Below are 18,898 nucleotides of genomic sequence, written 5' to 3'. Positions count from 1 at the left end.
CCTGCCCTTCTTCCAGACCTGAGGAGAAAACTAATACAGATGTCCAAAGTATGTTAGAACTGAGCATGCTGACCATGAAGCAAAGTGTACACACCATGAAGTATAAGTTGTAATTTTTGAATTGGGTGACTGTATAACACTGCATATTCTAATAATTAGTAGCTAAATAGTTAAACCTGTTGAATGCCTCTTGCGACCAATTCCCGTACGTGGAGCATTGAGCCCCATGTCTCTTTTTCTTCACATCCTCCCAAAAGCACACTCAGAGCTTTACAAACATCACTACTGCTCAATATTTATTTGAATTAAATATAAGTTCTTGAGTTTTGCTGTCCTGACCATAAATTAGAATAATGTGAAGTTCCTGAAAAATAAAGAGATAATGGTCTCTACTTTTTCCAAACTGCCAGTATCCAGATGAACACTATAAATACTTATGAAATATTTGAATAATCACATGTTGACATGCCAGTTAATCACCAATGTATTAATAATGACCCTTAGAACAATAGTGTTTTTGAGAGACAAGGTAATAGTTATAAGTAGTATTTTTGGAGGCAAGATTAATCTATTAGCAGATATTTACTGGATGCTACTTCAGGTCTACCCATTATTTGACCAGCATTCTTTGAGTGGCTTCTTTCGTATGTGAGATACTAGAGAAGCTGAGATGAATATTGCAAATGGTTAATTTCCTTTCTGACCTTTGTGCCTTCTCCTTTGGCACTTAGCAATAGGTTGCAAGTGGAACAATAATCTCATTTACCTTCATTCTAAGCATTTGTTTCTCCTGCGTTCTTTATTCCTGAAGCCATCAAATGCCCTGACCTGCACATGGATCCTCCACTAGTGATGAACTGCTCCAATCCCTGGGGAAATTTCCACTATGGCTCGGACTGCACTTTCCACTGTCCAGAGGGTCAGTTACTTAATGGCTCTGCAAGAACAACGTGCCAAGACAATGGCCACTGGTCAGACACCATGCCCACCTGCCAAGGTACATGCCTCTTGCTTGAGGAAGCCAGCTCAATACGAAAAACACAAAATCTGTGTTTCTTCTCAAGATATTTCTCAAGTGATCTTCCTTTCCATCGCTGGGTTTCCCCTTATTAATAAATGTTTCACAATGAGTCAGACAGAATCTTCTTGCTTTATACAGAGCAATAGGAGTTCACTTCAGGGACTATGTACACAAATGCCACCCCCTTGAGTGCTCAGATGTATGATCTTCTCTTTTTATTATCATCTCTGTTGAACACATCTTGAAGTTTCAAACTGTGCTAAACTGGAGGTTTTTTGTTGAAAATATCTAATTCATTTTATTGGAAGACTTCTGTTTATCACCCTCCTCTGAAATGCCACAGATCTTCCTTAATTATGCTGTTTGCAAGCTTTATTTCAGTCACCAACTTCTCCCCATTTTATTCCCTTGAAGCTTGTTATGACTTCTTTTTGTTGTGTATCTCAATCTTTGATTGCCAAAACATTTACTCGTGCTTTGCTTTATTTCCTCAAACTTCCACATACAGATTTTTTTTGTGCCTGCAAATTAATTCCTTTATTGGGGCCCTACCCTGGCCTGTTCAGAAATTGTATTTGCTACTTAAGCTCTAGGAATACAACCTAGGCCTGAGTTCTACTCTGTTTGCAATCGATATATGGTTTCTAGATTCTCTTTCATGCCAGTTTATCAGCATAGGCAGGATCTTTGATGATCTTACTTGGTCTCATGCCTCAGAGTTCTTGGGACCCTTCTGGGCATGACTGGTCCTCTGCACAGATACTCATATCCCTGACTTATCTGTGTTTCTTTTGCAGAGGCGGCACTGACTGTCCAGGAAGCTCTGACTTATGCTGGTGGAGCAGTGGCTTCCACAACAGGTCTGGCCATGGGTGGGACACTCCTGGCTCTGCTAAGAAAGCGTCTCAGAAAAAAGGGTAAATAGTCTTCCTCTTGAATCTTTTTTTATGTGATTTTGGGATGGGTGACAGATTTGGAAATATTTTATGGAAAGCAAACAAGGCCAAGGTAAATGACCTAGAGGACTATGTACAATCAGAACCACCTGGGAAATTCATAAAAATACAGACACTTTTATAGGGACAGCTGGAACTGGGTCTATAAATCTGAATTTTTCAAATTCAGCTACCAAAAATTCTGGTGAGGCAGTTTTGCAGGTCAGCATTTGAGGTCCTCTGGAATCACCAAAACTAACTAAATAAGTGTTGTGTTTCTGTCCCTTGTTCATTCCTTCAAGTACCAGCCCTTTACAGATTACCCTGACAGGCAAAGGTACCCACTGTGATGGTTCCTGCCATCAAGGTATAAACCAGTAGTGGAGACAGACATTTTAAATTAGTGCACATACTAAAGAGGGGTGTGTGTGTGTATGATGACAAAAGTGTGTATGACCTGTCATTACCAGAACACAGAATAGCGTGGCTAAACCAGACTGCAAAGTCAGAACATTTTTCTCAAGCTTAGCTGTGAAGAATGAGAGGGATTTTGCCAATAGAGGAAAATGGAAATAGAGTTCCAGCAGAGAAAACGGAATATAAAAAGTCACAGATGAGTGCAATATCTGGGAGAATCATTCAACAGTTCAGTGTATCTGAGTTTAAAGGGGCTTAGGGAGGAAGCAGGCGATAAATTGAGAGCTGTAAAAGGGACTGCTGGGTAGCTTGTACATCTGCATTTTCTTCTGCACATTTGTGCAGTTGATGCAGGATTAAGCAATGAAGTGACCAAACTGATAGGACCCTCCATCAGGCAACTGTTCATCAGACGAAAGAGCTTTATCAAAAATAAAAGAAGGGAACCAACCATCTCTCAAGGCTTAAAACATCCTTTCTCAATCTGTTGTGACATCTAGCCTGCCCATAATTTCCTAAACTTGTCTATGAGATAATGTGGCTCTCTTTTTTATCATTCCTTTGAAAATGTGACTGGGGGAGGGGACGTAAAGAGAATTGAGATGGATCCTATACAGGTAGCAGGTGTCCCACAGTGAATGTAATCATTATGTAGTGCAAATATATGTTAATATCATAAAAGAAAAAAGTAACTAGGGGCATCAGAAGGGCAATGGATGCTTAAATCCAGGTGACCGACTGTGGCTATAAAATCATTACTACATTCAAGAGGTGCAACATCCATTCTTGTTGCTCAGTCAGGGATACTATTCTCCCCTCTTCTCACGCTCCATTCACAAAGCTACATCACACTGGGGCCGCTCTTCTAAAGCTCCTTTACATTTTCCCCATGTGTGGGTAACCAAGACAACAGACAAGTGGAAATGCTCTGTGTAAAGACCAGAAAGATGTATCAAGACCTACAATTAACGCTGCTGTGAAAATTTTCGCTTAGTTAACCAAACCCAGGAGGAGGAACAGTGCCTAAAACCTGGATCCTAACCTTTACGATCACTTAGGAATCACACTATTTCTTCCTGTTCACTCTTTCCTCCTACCTTACCTCCTTTCTTCCTTCTTTTTCTCCTCCTCCTTTTCTTCTCCTGCTCTTCTCCCTCCTCTTCCTTCCCTCCTCCTCCTTTTTTTCCTCCTCCTCCTCCCTCTCTCTCATCTTGCAGTGCAGCTCTGGCAGGACACAAACTTGCAATCTTCCTGACTCCTGAGTTTTCTTTTCTTTACTTTTAGACATCTGTAAGTTAGAAAAAGGGCTAGGAATCATCCACCCTTTGATAACTTAATAATACATAAATTCATTTTCCTGGACTTATCCTACTTAGTTTTCAGACTCCCCAATTTTCTCTGGCCAAATAATAGGAAAATGTCGCAACCATGTCTGAAAATACAACTCTCAGAGTCCTGCTTGGATTAAGACAGGAAAGGCTTTTCACATGTATTAGAGGGAAAGAACAGATGAACTAGGAATGCCACGGAGGACACAGCCACAAGGGCCCTTGAGAGCAAAGAAGCTGTAGGCCTCAGAGGTGTGAGAAGAGACATTTGTATTGAAAAGCAAGAGGAAGCAAGTGAGAGGACTCTGGAGTTAAATATTGCAAAATATTTAATTTAGCCTAAAACAATCCCTACCTTTCAGGGAAACATGGTTCCCAACACTTTCATGGAATAAATCTAACTAAAAATCAGACATTCCCCAATAATATCTATCACTAATGATTCTTCCTCTTCATATAATTTGTTTTCCTTTTAAACTTATCATTCATGTTTTCTCACTTATTTCAGATGATGGAAAATGTCCCCTGAGCCCTCAAAGGTAAGATGGAAGTGTTCTATAATTGGGTATATTTTGCTAGTTGAACTTTCTCATCCACTAAAGCAGGATAGTCATATAGTGTCTTAATCACTTACTCAGTGCTGGGACAAAATACCTGACACCCACAAGCTAAAGGAGGAAAGGTTTGTTTTTCTCACAGTATGTAGAGGCTTCAGTCCATAGTCAGCTGACTTGAGCGCAGGGTGGCATGGCATGATCAAAGAGAAGCAGTCCTGGCATGGCACACGGGAAGAGGGGAACTTGCTTCTTTCTTGTTTTATTCCACCCAGACAATTGCCTAAAGCCTAAAGCCTAAAGCCTATTGGTTTGTACCACTCATACCAGGGTTAATCGAATAGAAGCTTGCAGAATTCTTCCAGAAGAACTGCTATGAAGCAGCAGCCAGTTGGGCAGCCTGCTGGAGGATGCTGTATTAGGGGCACGAGCAGCATCACAGGCATAGCCCACAACTGCCTGATTTTCCAGAGTGCTAAACAACTTTGGCAAAGTGTTGTAAGGCTGTTATACTCTTCCCTCAATGCATGTAGCAATTTCATTTAAAAGATGCCAAAACGACTTAATTATATGTAGAGCAGATCAGTTCCAGGTTCAATGATTTTTGCTTACATCAACATTGAACAAATTTTGCAAAGTTACGTGAACCACAGGACAGTTCTTTAAAATCCTGTGCCTATTGGAACATCTAGTAACCTTAGTCCCTAGTAGTCAAGGGGGACAGTCCTACCATTTTTTGGAAACTGCTGTTAGAGTTATCTCTGTGACAGACTGTGTTGAGTACTAAGAAGTATATGTGTTTCTGTTCATCAGTCACCTAGGTACATATGGAGTCTTCACAAATACTGCGTTTGACCCAAACCCTTAAGGTAAGCTGCCTTGGAAGATTTTTTTTTTCATACTGGGAATTGAATCCAAAACCTTCATACTGAACTACATCCCACTGCCTTTTTTATTTTTTTTAAAAACAGGATCTCACTAAGGTGCGAAGTTGCCTAGGGTAGGCTAGAACTTGTGATCCTCCTGCCTCAGCTTCCCAGAGGGCTGGGATTAGAAGCATATGCAATAATACTTAGCTTTTCTTTAAAGAAATAGAACAATAAAATGCTTGTTTGTTTTACATAATCATGTATTTAGTTTTAATTCTGTACTACGTTTTCAGGCCATGAAGGAAATTATATTGGCAACAGGAGATAAATAGGACAACAGAGTAATAATAGGGAATTTGTTTAAATACCTCCATTCTCCAGGAGAGAAATTTTCTAAGGATATATAACTTATTCCAGGATGTGTGATGCTCTTGTTATTGGCTGCTATTTGGTATTGACACCGTGGTATTGCCGCACTGTACCTTATGCTACCTGCTGGGGAAACAGGGATAATCTGGTAACACCCTTAATTCAAATAATACAACATAGAGAGTTGAGTTTCCTAAGGAAAGTAGCTCAGATGGCGGAAAATCTGGAATCTAGGAAGAGATTATACTGAGCTTCAAGGGATAGATATGATGAAAGATTTCATGCTTTATTTCATTTTTTAAGGAAAAGATACTTACTTTCATTTCTTTGGTTTTATTTTCAGAGACATTCCCTTTTCCAGCGCACCTCATCCAGACTCTCAAGATCCTGCCAAAAACTTCCTGTTAGACTTGACTTCGTCTGTAGCACATCTGTTACAGGTTTCTGTACATATTGTGGATAAAGGAGAAGGACACTCCTTTAGATTTGCTCTGGACCAGAGCAGGAAGGACTGTGCCACACATTCTAGCCTCTCCACCCACCTTCTTCCTGAGACAGGAGCCACAGAAGCCAGGAGCAAATGTTTTGACTGTGGTCTGTGGACTTTGACCTGGCTGTCCTTGAAATATTAGTTACTCAAAGAGACTGGAGCATCGATTCTCTAGAAGACCAGACTATGGAGAAATGAAGGGAGACATCTCATTAATTTTGGATTGAAAGTAGGCATCTTCTATGCTGCTGGAAGGCAGGAGCATGTCTTACTTGAGAGAATTCCCATAGGATCTCCCAAGTCATCATCAGTCCCTGTCTCTGGGGACCCTTAAATGCTGCCGAAGTTTCTAGAGTAGCCTCTCGATGGCGCCAGAGGCTGTGAGAGACAAGAAGCACATGTTCCTGTGGAACTTCCCCCTCCACCGAAGAACCCAGAGACCAATATTCAAACCTACAGTTAAAGGCATTTCCCCACCCAATATCATATTCCTCTATTTATGTTCTGATCAATATGGTCTGTGTGTACCCCGTTGTTTGCCATCAATGTCACGCACAGTTACAATTGTCCCAGTTACGGTCCAATCGTTCAATGAGTTGGCAAATACATATCCACACCCCTGCTCCATGAGAAAATCAGGGGAGCAGAAAAAGCCTTCATCTTAATGTTCTACAGAACAGATGTATTTTATTGGTTATTTAAATCACATGTTTAATAAATATGTCACTGAAAATTACACTGTGCTTACCTGAAATTAATGCAGGTCTTAGTCAAACAATCAATCTTGTCTTGTTTCAAGGCAATGTAATCTGATGGCTATGTCAGGTAGACTGGGCACACATAAGTAAACACAAATGGAAATACTAAGAGGGTTAAATACCATGATCTTGCAGGTATTTTGGTAGCAACCTTCGGACTTAAGGACATGATACCAAAAGTTTCTCAGAGATGCTGCCAATAGCATCCTTGACTGTTTATTATGTATCAGTCACTAGGCTAGGTATTATGAAGACAATGGTTCCCAACCCGGTCCCTCAAGTCAGACTTGACACTTGTGAAAGCTCCTAGGGAATTTTCATGGTCTGACACCTTTGGGAACCACTGATTTTGTAGATATACAACTATAAGACATCCTTCCTTTTCTTAAGGAGCTTACAATCTACTTGGAGATTCAGTAAGCACTTGCACAATGATAAAGGGTAGCTGAATGCATGGTGCACACCTGTAATTCCAATACTCTGGGGGGATAGGAAAGAGGACCCCAAAATCAAGTCTAGCCTGTGCAATTTAGCAAGACTGTCTCTAGAACAGAACAGAATAGAATATAATATAATAGAAGAATACAATAGAATAAAAAATAAAACAATGAGTTGGGGATGTAGTTCAGTGCAAAGGCCCTGGGTCCAATTCTGGCACCTCCCACAAAAAAACCTAAAGGGTAATTATAATATGAACAGTAGTACTGGAATTCATAAAACAGAAAAGTCCAAACTGAGCCCAGAATCATGACTGCAGACTTTAAAAACTGAGCCAAGAAAGAGAGAAAGAAAGGGCATTCTAAGTGGAACACAATCCACAAATGAGCAGACAGACAGACAGACAGGGAATCCGCTGCTCCAGTGTGATGTCACTTCCTGAGATGTCACCAGGATACAACTGGCTGAATGCACTGACACCATACAGCACAGGCAGAAGCTCGGGTTGTCATGATGCTTCAGGTAACACATTTCTCAGATTCTTTCTCAACAGGAAAATAAAATTCAAGACAAGGCAAGACAGTAAGCTCCTTCCTGCAGACAAAAACATAATAAAAATAAACCCATGCTGTGTGCTCTATAAATGCTAGAGATCCTATATTAATAGGATCTTTATCCTCCCAATAATCCTAGCAAGAAAGATTGCTCTCCTCCCATCAGTTTGTGAGCGTTAAAACGGCACTGTAGGGGCGGGGATTTAGCTCAGCGGCATAAGGCCTGCCTTGCAAGCAGGCAGTGGTGAGTTTCGATCCCTGGAACCGATAAAAGAAAATAGGAAAAAGACAAAAAAAAAAATTAAAAACGGCATTGTAGTTAAAGACCTCATACCGGTAATGTGTGTACCCATGTTTATGGCAGCACAAATCACAGCAGCTAAATCTCCGAAGCAGCCAATAAGTCTATCAACAGATGAACAGATAAAGAAAACGTGGTATTTACCCACCTTGGAATACTATGCTGCCCTCTGCGATAAAGAAAGAGAATTTACAGGAAAATGAAAGCAACTTGAGGCCACAAGGTTAAGTGAAATAAATCACACAAGTTTAAATACCACACGGTTTTGCTTACACGAGAAGCCTAAAATATAAAGAGCGAAACAAAAGATAGATAATGGGAAATAGGGAAACAGATCTGTCTCAGATGGGAAGGGAAACAAGAGATGGAGGAAGGGGGAGGGAAGAATGGGGTGGACAGAGGTGAGGAAAGAGAAGGGAGCAGGAGGAAGGGGGAGGGGAGAAGGGGGGAGAAGGGGGAGGGAGGAGGGGGAGGGGAGAAGGGGGAGGGGGGAGAAGGGGGAGGGAGGAGAGGGGGAGAAGGGGGAGGGAGGAGGGGAGGGGAGGAGGGGGAGGGGAGGAGGGAACGAGGAAGGAATTAAAATGTGTGACATACATCGAACGTGAACGTTATGTGCTGCAAATACGTACTGATAAGATAAAATAATGCTAAATTAAAAATTGGGGGCCGGGGATGTAGCTCAGCGGCACCGTGCCTGCCTGGTAAGCACCAGGCCTTGGGTTCCATGGGGGCGGGGGAGCTCAGCTCAATCCAAAATTGGTTGCTTTGCCAGGGCGTCAATCTTTTACTAAAGAGGAAAGACATTAAAAGAAAAAAAAAAAAAAAGGACTGCACTCCAGAGAGGTGGAGTAACTTGCCCCACATCACACAGGAAGAAGCACTGCCCTCTGGACCACTGAGGACCGCAGCCGGACCCCCGGTGACCCGGCCTGGGCCCAGAGCTGCGCCTCGGTAAAGTGACAGGCGGGAGGCGTCCTCCGGGCTGTGGGTGGAGAGCACCCAGGAACAGAGCACCGACTCCGGGCGATCGCGGTCCCGGTCCCCCGCAGGAATCCGAGCTTCCGACCTCCGGCAGGCGGCCCGCGCTGCGGGCGGAGGGCGAGGGCGGGCGTGGGAGGAAGCCGGGCACTGTCCCCGGGAGGGTGGCACCGCCGCCGTGCTGCGCGCCCTGCCTGATCATTACCTCTTGTCATGGGGCAGTGACCCCGATTCCCGCGGGGAGCAGCCCCAACGGCGTGGAGGGACCAGGCTGAGGTCGCAGACGGCCGGCACCGCCGAGGATCATGTCTCCGGGCCGCGCGCACCTCTGGGTGCTGCTGGCTCTGGGCGCCAGCCTGGCGGGCTGGGGCGTCCGCGCGGGCCCTGCGGGGGTGCTCAGGCAGTTCTACGTGGCGGCGCAGAAGATCAGCTGGACCTACCGTCCGGATCCCCCAGACCCCAGGTAACCGGGTTGGGGTTGGGGGGTAGAGTAGGTGGTGCCTAGACAGAAGACGGACTGACTGACCGATTTCAGGTAAAGGCACCTAAATGCAGTTAATAAGGTATGCTCGATGGGCTTATTTCGTTCATTAGACTTGCTAATTCTGCCTCTGCCCCTACAGTCCATCCTTCTGAAGATGTAGAGAAGATCCAGGTTGGGTTTGTCAAATGCTTTTGTTTACCGGGATAGCACGCTTATTTGTTACCACGCTTAATTTGTTACTAAGCTTAGTTTTGTTGGTGATTCAGAAGCCCCAGCCTCTGGCTCCTTCGTGAGAGCCTGCCTACCAAGTCCTGCTTTGGCGTTCTGAGAGTCTGCCATTTGTGTGGAACTTGTAACTAAGTAGCCTCTAGTCTCCAACTACTGAGCATCTTGCAAAAGGAAAGATGCGTGTACTCCACACTTTGCAAGAAGCAGCTAAGTAACAACTGCCATAGCGTCTTTTTTTTTTTTTTTTTTTTTTTTTGTCTTTTTCCTTTTTATCGGTACCAGGGATCGAACTCACGACTGCCTGCTTACAAGGCAGGCGCTTATGCCGCTGAGCTAAATCCCCAGCCCTGCCATAGCGTCTTACAAGTGACTTTGACAATGAAGCAGCACTCGTTGGGCTGTATCTCTTTGACTTACTCATGGCTCTTTAATATGATCTTCATTTTTAAAATCATTTCCTGGAATATGGTTTCCCCTGGATATTTTGGTAAAACCACTATTAAAAGGCAAATGTAACTAGGAAGGCTTAAATAATCTTTGAGTTACAAACTGTATTTTTCTACTTGAAAGGTTTAAAAATAAGACTTCCCAGAAAATAAGTCATAGGGTCATTCAATATTTCCAGTTAGTTTTATTTTTAAAGTTGTTTTGAGTGGTAAACCTCCTACTGCGAGTAATTTGCTTTTTTAAAAAACTTAACAAGGCAGTTTAAATGATTGTGAAACACGGGTTCCTCTTTTAGAACGACAAAACCAAAGTAATTTGCCAAAAAAGTAGTATTTTTGACCATCTTTGTTTAGTGTATTAAACCTTGCAAAAATGTCACTAGAACAGGTTATTTTGGTGGGTGTTACATTCTATCTTGGTTTTAGAAAAAGAAATTTCTCGTTTTATAAATAATGATTTTTAAATATTGCATTTCAAAGTGTTAATCTAAGCAATACCCAAACCATTCAGGAACTTCCATTAACTAAACCCCCAAACAAAATTACACAATCTTTTCAATACTAAAGTTGCCTGTTCATAGATAGAACATATACTCTCTGGAGGGACTTTCTTGTAACATGTTGTATTTATTATTTGGGAGAAGGGGAGGTACTGGGGAGGTCAAAGGATACAAAGTTAAAGATAACAAAGCTAGCCCTGCATGGTAGTTCAAATTTGCAATCTCTGGGAGGCTAAAGCAAGATCACAGTTCCAGCCCACCTCAGGCAATTTGGCAATTTAGTGAAACTCTTGTCTCAAAAAATAAAAAAGCCTTTGGAATGTAGTCCAATGTGAAGGTTCTCGGTTTGCTCTGCAGTCATGAAAAAAAAAAAAAATCAAAAGATGGAATGAGCCTGACATCAGGACTACAGCTATTAATGTATTGTACTAGTCTTTACCCAGTGAGGAAAGAAAGGTGAGTGTTGATGAAGGAGACCAAGCTGGAAAGCTTTTCCTAACTGCTCTCCATCATTCTTGTGAAATACGATACCACAGTTAAGATTCTAAACCCTATTTGATCTAGAAATAGAGAATAAAATAGAGGTTCCCTGGATTGGGACAGAAGAGAAGAGATGATTGGTTCTGCTATTCACAAGCTGTATCACCTTAGAAAGTCATTTCATCTTCCAAGACACTTGCTTCGTGTTCCCAGCCCTAACTCTACTAGCTGTCTCTCTCCATTCGCTCATCTAGAAATAAGGTCAGCAGATCGATACTAATTTATGAGGTGTTCCAGGAGCTTAAAATTATATTTTGAAAGTTAGTCATTTTAAAAAACTATACATGATAGATCGGTTGAAAATAATGCACATATTTGCTTATAAATGATTTGTTCATGCTTTCAGTTACTTAAAACCTAAAATTTGAGAACACACTATGACTTTAGGTTCCTTTTTAGAAAACTGGTTCTGAGAAACAGTATGAGAACAGCCAAAATTCATGAAAGAATGTTTGCTTATCACAACACACTTTTTAAAGAAAACATAATTATTTTCTTCAATTTACTTACTTTTCAGATTTACAAACCTTATGTTTCTGAAATATAACAAGAAAGGGTTATTCCACAGAGGTCTGAGGATGTGAGGAATCCAGATTTTTGGTGATATGGATAGATGTCACATACATCTTTCAAATTAGGTTTTGTGTTTTATTTCCAGCTTGAATTCTTTTACACCTTCCTTTAAGAAAATTGTCTACAGAGAGTATGAACCATATTTTAAGAAAGAAAAACCACGATCTAGCATTTCAGGTAAGCCTAAAAAATATTTTTAATGATAAATTGCTAATTTGTTTGTATATAAGACATCCTTTGTGTGCTGTTTTTAACCCATGTTGCTGATACAACATATGGGCTCAGTACACAAGGAGAAAGGGGGACCCTGTGTTCATATTGTTGAAAAATTTAAATTGGTAATGTACAGCATTAAGCCACATGGGACCCTTCTGTGCATGGGACTTATACCTATGAAATCATATACCCATGAAGCCAGTGATGTTTCTAACCTTGGTCAGCATTGTGAAATAAGACTTCTGAACATTTTAATCTGTTCTCATTCATCCAAGAAATCACTGTGTAGCTGCAGCTGTGTGTGATAAACTCAGCCATGGATGCCACAGTGGACCAGACAGATCCCTACCTTACCTTCAGGGGTCTAGTTGAAGAAGGCTTAACAGAACCAGGTTTTGTTTCTACCTGGCTTCCTAGACTCAAAGGACTGCCTAAAGCGATTCTTCAGTGTGAGGAACCACATAGCTGTGAATTTTAAAGAAAATGTCTTTGCTTTGTGTCATCTTTCCCTTAATCAAAGAGACTACGTTGAGGAGGGTTCTAGGAGCTTCACTTTGGGAAAATATTTCATAGGAATGACAGAGGTGATCCGAGGACACCCCTCCAGCTGGGTCCTGTTGTCCTGACCAGGTCTTCACCCCTATTATCCTTCCCACACTCCTCTTCCACCTCTCCTGCTCATCTCCAGACCCGGAGTCTGATGATCACCTGGCAACGTCAACCTTTTCTTAACTTCTCTTCAGTCATAAATTAATAACAAAGGCACACTTGTGGGTGCAGTCCTATAATCCCAGAACTCTGGGAGGCAAGGCAAGAGGATTGGAAATTTGAGCTTGCCAGGACAATTTAGGAGGTTAGCAAGACCCTGTCTTGAAAGAAAGAATGAGAGAGAGGCAGAGACAGAGAGAGGAGTGAAGGGAGAGAGAGAGAAGGTGGGGGATATAAATGCAGACAAGGGCTCCAGGTTCAATCCCCAGGACCAGGAAAAAAAATCAACAAAGCAAAAGCCATGTTCAGGTAAATCCCTGTATTAGAGGAGGGAAAAGACTCACTTTGACCCTAGCCACCTTTTCCTTTTCTCTCCTTTCTTTGAGTTTTCGTCTTTCTCTACATCCTCTCCTTACATTCCCTCTCTCATCCATTTCAATGAAACTGGGCGCACTAACATTACGGTGTAAAAGGTACTGATGATCCCCGAGACGCCAGTGACCACGGCTCCTGTCCAGTCCTTTCACCGTTCCCGAGGTACTTAGCACTGTCCCTGCTTGAAGCTCTCTCCTTCCCTGGTTGGCCCACTGCCACTTGCCCTGGTTTTCTTCCACCCCCCGGCCGCTCTTCTCCATCTCCCCACTGTACCTTCTTCCCCCAGGTTCCATCCTTCACCACCACAAAGGCTTTCACACCCCCCTGCCCAGAGCCTATGTCCTTTCTGAAGCTGCACTGATTACCACTCATTCACAGCAGGAACAACTCCTCCTCTTCCGTTTGCCCCAGTACTGAGGGAACTAATTCCTACCTATTACGGATGTTGTGAAGATCAACTGAGTTAAAAGACACAAAGCACTTACAGGAATGCAAGCACATACTAAGCACTCAATTTAAGGTAGCTACATTATCATGGTGTTTGCTCTTGTGGTTATTAATCGTATTTCCATTAAATTATATATATTCATGGCTTTGTGGATATGCACATAGCTGTATTCTGTCACTTTATGTATTTTGGTAGTTGATCATTCATATATTCACTTATCCTTAAGTAAAAGTGCTTTTAAATATTACTTTCTTTTTTAAAAAGTTATTTTGCAAATGAGTACATTGCAGAATATAAAAGTGAGTGAGATCTGGACTCTGGCTTACAGGAGCCATCTGGCTCCTGGGGATGACCTGCAAGTTGGCAAATAGTTGTAGCACAGTAACAAAGAAAATCTATGATGAGAGGCTACAGCAGGACATAGAAGATCTATCCCTGGTCCAGTGGTCATTAATGTCTTCCCACTTCTAAGTTGATAGCTGAAAAAAGAAAAATAAAAGAGCAGGACCTTGGAAAGCCAGGTGGAGAGGAAGAGTGGAGATGCGTATAGGACCGATGAGCAGTCCTGTGTTCAGACTTGGAGTCTGAGATGTCTGTAGAGTATATTCCTCACAATGTCAAAGGAGCTGGTGGTGTAGAATTCTGGCCTTTAGGAGAGGAAACCTAAGCTAGATATAAATATTTGGGAGGCATCAGAACCCCAATTCCAGATGGCAAATGAAGTTCCAGAGACTGTGAGATCTTCCAGGAAGACAGAAAACAGAGCTAGAGATAGAGCTCAAAGGAGCAACTAAGTCCAAGGGATGAGCCTAGAAGAAAAGGTTCACCAGGAAGCTTAGCACATCTGCCTGGAGAAGGCAAGGACAGCTGGGGATGGGGTATTCGGGAAGCTAAAGACCAAAAGTCACCACAGGCTGCGGAGACAGGGACTCAAAGGCTGCCTTTTGTCGTGGAGAGAGGGGCAAGGTCACATGAAGGAGGGGACTTAAGGAGTGAATGGAAAGTGAAGAACGGGAAACAGAAGGAATTTACAGATAACTCAGTCCAAAAACTTGGCTCCACAGAGGAGGAAAGACAGAGGCTCCAGAGGGAAATGTAAGGACATTTTGGAGTTTTACAGAAAGGAATACAGATGTTTAAGCAAGGAACTTAATGGAAAAGGAAAAGATAAAGACATCTGAGGAGAAATAAACGATGGTGCTAGGTTCAGAAGCAGAAGAAAGCTCTAGGCTTCAAAGCTTGGGCTGGCCCAGCCTTTGTTGGCTAGAAGGGCCCCTACCTCTTTTGAATAAGATTGGCCATAAAATTACATGTTTACCTGTGGGCAGAAAGGTCTCTCGTTCTCATCACAGAGCCTGTTCAGTTTCACGCTGTGGCATCCAGTTTAACATGCAGAATAGATGCTTAAGGACTGTTACACTAAATTAAATTATAGAGGGGAAAGCTATTCATTGGGCCAAAAACAGAGGAATTGGAAGCTATCTGAAACTCCACCTTTTGTGGCTTTTGCCAACTCACTCGAGTTTAAGGCCATTGCTAGGTAAGACACTGTAGTAAGTGCCACAACTGACCTCCCGCAGTCCTTTGCAGCTCCACACTTGCAGGCTGTGCTTCCTTCCCTGTGCCCTACAGGGGTCTACTCCTGCCCCACTATGTAGCCCAGGGCACCGAGAAGGTGGGAAAAGGCTTAGGCTATCCAGATGAAGCTAAAGAGCAGTCAGAAACACTCAGCCCATGTTTGCCTACTTGCATTTGATTTGCCTGAATGAAAACATCTTTTAGTTTGGCGTTAATGCTGAAGGAGCATTAATGCCAGTATTGAACAAATACTCAACTGTCCACTGATGAAAGGTCTTTAGGAAGCTTGTTCTGGGCATCTGGCATTTGCAGCCCCGTGATGTCACCCAGAGACTTCGGTTGCATCCCCAGAAATGCCACCAACTCACTGACTGACCTGCAACCAGTCACCCTACTCTGCCCCTTATAACTTCCAGGCTTTGTTAACCAGTTCAAATGTAAGAGTTGAACTTGAACTCTGTGGTATCCATGACATCATTGTGCAGAGTTCTCATCAGAATAAAATAAAGAATTTGGGCAAAGAACAGGGTAAACTCTTGGACTGGGAGTACAATAGAAGGAACAGTGGGTGACCCATGGGGTTCTGCTGTGGGACGTAGCGGGTGAAGATGGTTGTGAGAGGCTGTGAAAATATTTTGTCTGGTGAGTGTGGTAAGTGGGGTCATATCCCTGCCTCAGGTCCGTGAGGGACTCTGCATATAGCATTAAGGGTCTTGGGATACAGAGGTATTCTGGGTAATCTGTCGGCCACAATGCAGTCCTAAAGATCCTTATAAGAGAGACATGGAGAATCTCAGAAAGTGACTGGAATATGCCTTCTGCTGGCCTTGAAGGGAGAAAGTGGCTGCAGAACCATAAATATATGCAACTTCTAGTAACTGAAACAAACAAGAATAGGATTCCACTTTTGAGCCTCCAGAATGACACATTTGCCAATACTTTGATTTTAACAGTGAAGTACATTTTGGACCACTGACATTTAGACTGTAAGAGAAGAGACACATTTGATTTGTTTTAAGGCACTAGGTTTGTGGCATTGGTTACCGCAGCCATGGGAAGCTGTCATCTCTGGCCACATCTGTCCCTCCCACAGCAGAACCCCATGGGTCACCCACGGCAACCTGGGGACTTTCCTCATCCCGTATCCAATCTGCCATTAAGTCCCGCAAACTTATCTCCCAGGCAGAAAGCTAATATTTCTTTTTTCATCATCTCCACCACTGTGACTTTCATCTCACCAGTGTCTCTCCCAGAGCATTCCCTTAGCATCTTCTCTGGTTTCTCCCCAGGCCATTCTCCACAAATACAGCTGGAGATTTAAAAACCAAAATCTTGTCCATTTTGCACCCTTGCTGAAAACTCTTCAGTGGCTTTCAAATGCAATTAAAGGAAAAACTAAATAAAGCCAACAAGCCCCCAAATGATTGGAGTTCCCGTGGTGCCATCAACTTTCCTTTCTGCCTCACTGTCTTGCCTACTAAGCTCCTTCATGGCCATCTGTCAGTTATCTGATTAGGTCTCCTCAGGGCCTTTGTACATGCTCAGATCACTCTCTGGTGAGATCTTTCCTGCCTCCTTTCCTGTCTACCTTTGGACTTGAGTTAAAGTACATCACTTCCTTGAGAAAGTGCTTCTCAACCCTAAACATTGCTTACCTGGATAATTAGACTAAGTCTTTGTCAAATATTCTTCAGGGTATTGTGTGCTTTTCTTTCATAAGGCTTACAGTTAATAATCAAATATCTGTATGATTGCCTGCTAAAATCTGTCTCTCCTATTATCTTACAAGCTCCATGAAGATAGGAAGGGAGTGTACCTATTTTATACTTTTACCTGTCACTACAAATCTGACTATAGGAAAATGTGGGAACTTAATATTCATTTAATGACTGAATGAATGAATACAAGGTAGGGACGCAGTATAAAGAGATGGTTTAAAGTTCAATACCTAGAGACCGACAGAAATAAGTTTAAATTATAGCTTTGCTTTTTAGTTGTGTGATATTGGGCAAGACACAGTATTTAAGTTTCCTGAAGCCCAGTTTCCATCTGTAATGTGAAGATCTCAGTAGGCATCTCCAACATTTATTGTGGGAATTGATGAAGATACACCCGAGCACTGTGGACCCTTCATCAATCCCCACAATAGTCTGTAAGGTGAAAAGAGCGAGTGCAGACAGAGATCAGGAAACAGAGAAAAGGGACTGGGGCGCAGAGGCCAGCAGATAGCAGGGAAGCAATAAAAAGTGTTTGGAATCTGGACACAACTGGAGGGAAGGCCTACAGCGTTTTCTGATGGATTTGCTGTGGCCTGTGGGAGAAGTCCAGGATGACCTGGAGGCTGGAGCTAAGTAACTGGGTAAACAGTGTTATGGGTTACTGCAGTGAGCCACACATTAGAATGGAGCTTTACTTAGCACAGGCACTGTGCTAAGGACTTCAGGAATAAGTAAGACCCAGTGCTCGTCCACCAGGAGCTCACCAGACAGACAGTAGGACCCACTACCAACATATGGTCAAGATACATGGGGGCCAAAGGTGCAGGACCACTTCTGTCCAGGGAGTTAATGGAAGTGCTGACATCTGAGTCATGGTTTTGAGTAGTTATACAATACAGTCGCCCAAAGTGTAGCCCTCCATGTCTCCACTTCAGAACAACACAGGGTCTTACTGAAAGAAAGGATCCCATGGATGTCCCGTCACAATTATCACCACTGCAAGTGAAAGCAGGTTGAACTTCACACCTCTCAAAATTCCTTCTCCTGCTTCCATGACCCCTGATGGGCAGAGGCCAATTCCATGAGAGCTTGGAGATGGCCCTGCAGCTAGCGTGACTTTTTCTCTAAAGAAGAAAAACTCTTTATAGTCATCAGACCATATCTCTGCTGCAGAAAGTTCCAGTGCTTTGCCATTTTACACAGAAGAAAAACCACAGCCACCCCCCTTAGGTCTTCCCATTCTTCCTATGCTGCTTTTCTTACTGTTCCTTAGATACACTGTGCTCACTCCTGATTCAGGGATTTTGAACTTGCCGCAGCGCCAGAGAACTGCGTGATGTGCACCATCGTTTTGTTCAGGTCTCTGAGGCTTCACTTAAATCAGAGAAATCTACAGTAGCTCCTCCCATATACCCCCGTGTAGCTGAAAATGACCTTCTTACTTTTCTTGACCAAAAACAGTAGTTTCAGCCAGGAATTGTGGCACACATATGTGATCTTATTACTCTGGAGGGCTGAGGCACGAAGACTGCAAGTTCAAGCTCAGCTTGTGCAACTCAGTGACTTAATGAGATCCTGTCTCAAAATAGCCACTATAAAAGGGGGTTGAGGAAGTAGCTCAATGCGAAGGTTCTGGTACCATAAAAAATAAAGACAGAAGTCTCTAAGGAAATGTGGTGGCTCTGAGTGGGTTGAACTTGGTCAAAACTGTTTCTCCTTTTCACTTGATTTGCTTTGGGTCCAGGCTGAGTTCCACCCTCCTGTTTTTATGCAACTGCATCAAATGCAGAGTGAATGAGCTCGCAAAGCCTCCATGGTTCCAGCGAAGCAGGTTGACTTCAAAACCAGGAAAATGGACCACAGTCACTTTGGGAGTTTCCTGCATAGCAGCTCTATCTTTGATGATTCTGAACACAGACAATTTTAACTTCTTGTTCCCGTAGGACTTCTTGGGCCTACTTTATATGCTGAAGTTGGAGACATCATGAAAGTTCACTTTAAGAACAAGGCAGACAAGCCTGTAAGCATCCACCCTCAAGGAATTAAGTACAGTAAATTCTCAGAAGGTAAGA

At 42.8% G+C, this 18,898-nt stretch overlaps 2 protein-coding genes and 1 long non-coding RNA gene across 4 annotated transcripts in view; 2 read left to right on the top strand and 1 right to left on the bottom strand.

Annotated features, from left to right (window-relative positions):
• Positions 1-6,719, top strand: part of Selp (selectin P) — a 31,590-nt gene extending 24,871 nt beyond the window's left edge. Inside the window, exons 12-16 of the mRNA XM_013151234.3 lie at positions 812-997; positions 1,819-1,938; positions 4,210-4,240; positions 5,069-5,124; positions 5,837-6,719. Of these exons, the coding sequence (XP_013006688.1) occupies positions 812-997; positions 1,819-1,938; positions 4,210-4,240; positions 5,069-5,123 (392 nt within the window). The 3' untranslated portion in view covers position 5,124; positions 5,837-6,719. The remainder of the gene's footprint in view (positions 1-811; positions 998-1,818; positions 1,939-4,209; positions 4,241-5,068; positions 5,125-5,836) is intronic.
• On the bottom strand, positions 5,364-5,937 carry LOC134476987 (uncharacterized). The gene is made up of 2 exons (XR_010048847.1): positions 5,811-5,937; positions 5,364-5,619 (listed from the first exon to the last, which is right to left on the bottom strand). It is a non-coding gene; the product is annotated as an uncharacterized LOC134476987 (long non-coding RNA).
• A 2,598-nt stretch (positions 6,720-9,317) lies between the features above and the next one.
• Positions 9,318-18,898, top strand: part of F5 (coagulation factor V) — a 59,187-nt gene continuing 49,606 nt past the window's right edge. For both annotated transcript variants that reach the window (XM_063253638.1, XM_063253636.1), the window contains exons 1-3: positions 9,318-9,475; positions 11,869-11,960; positions 18,770-18,892. In XM_063253638.1, the coding sequence (XP_063109708.1) occupies positions 9,318-9,475; positions 11,869-11,960; positions 18,770-18,892 (373 nt within the window). The remainder of the gene's footprint in view (positions 9,476-11,868; positions 11,961-18,769; positions 18,893-18,898) is intronic.

Source organism: Cavia porcellus, unplaced genomic scaffold (assembly GCF_034190915.1).
Source record: "Cavia porcellus strain 051 isolate PalLab524CR breed Dunkin Hartley unplaced genomic scaffold, mCavPor4.1 scaffold_7, whole genome shotgun sequence".
NCBI lineage: Eukaryota > Metazoa > Chordata > Mammalia > Rodentia > Caviidae > Cavia > Cavia porcellus.
The sequence above is the reverse complement of the archived record's forward strand: the minus strand, read 5'-3'. Positions and strand labels throughout refer to the sequence as shown.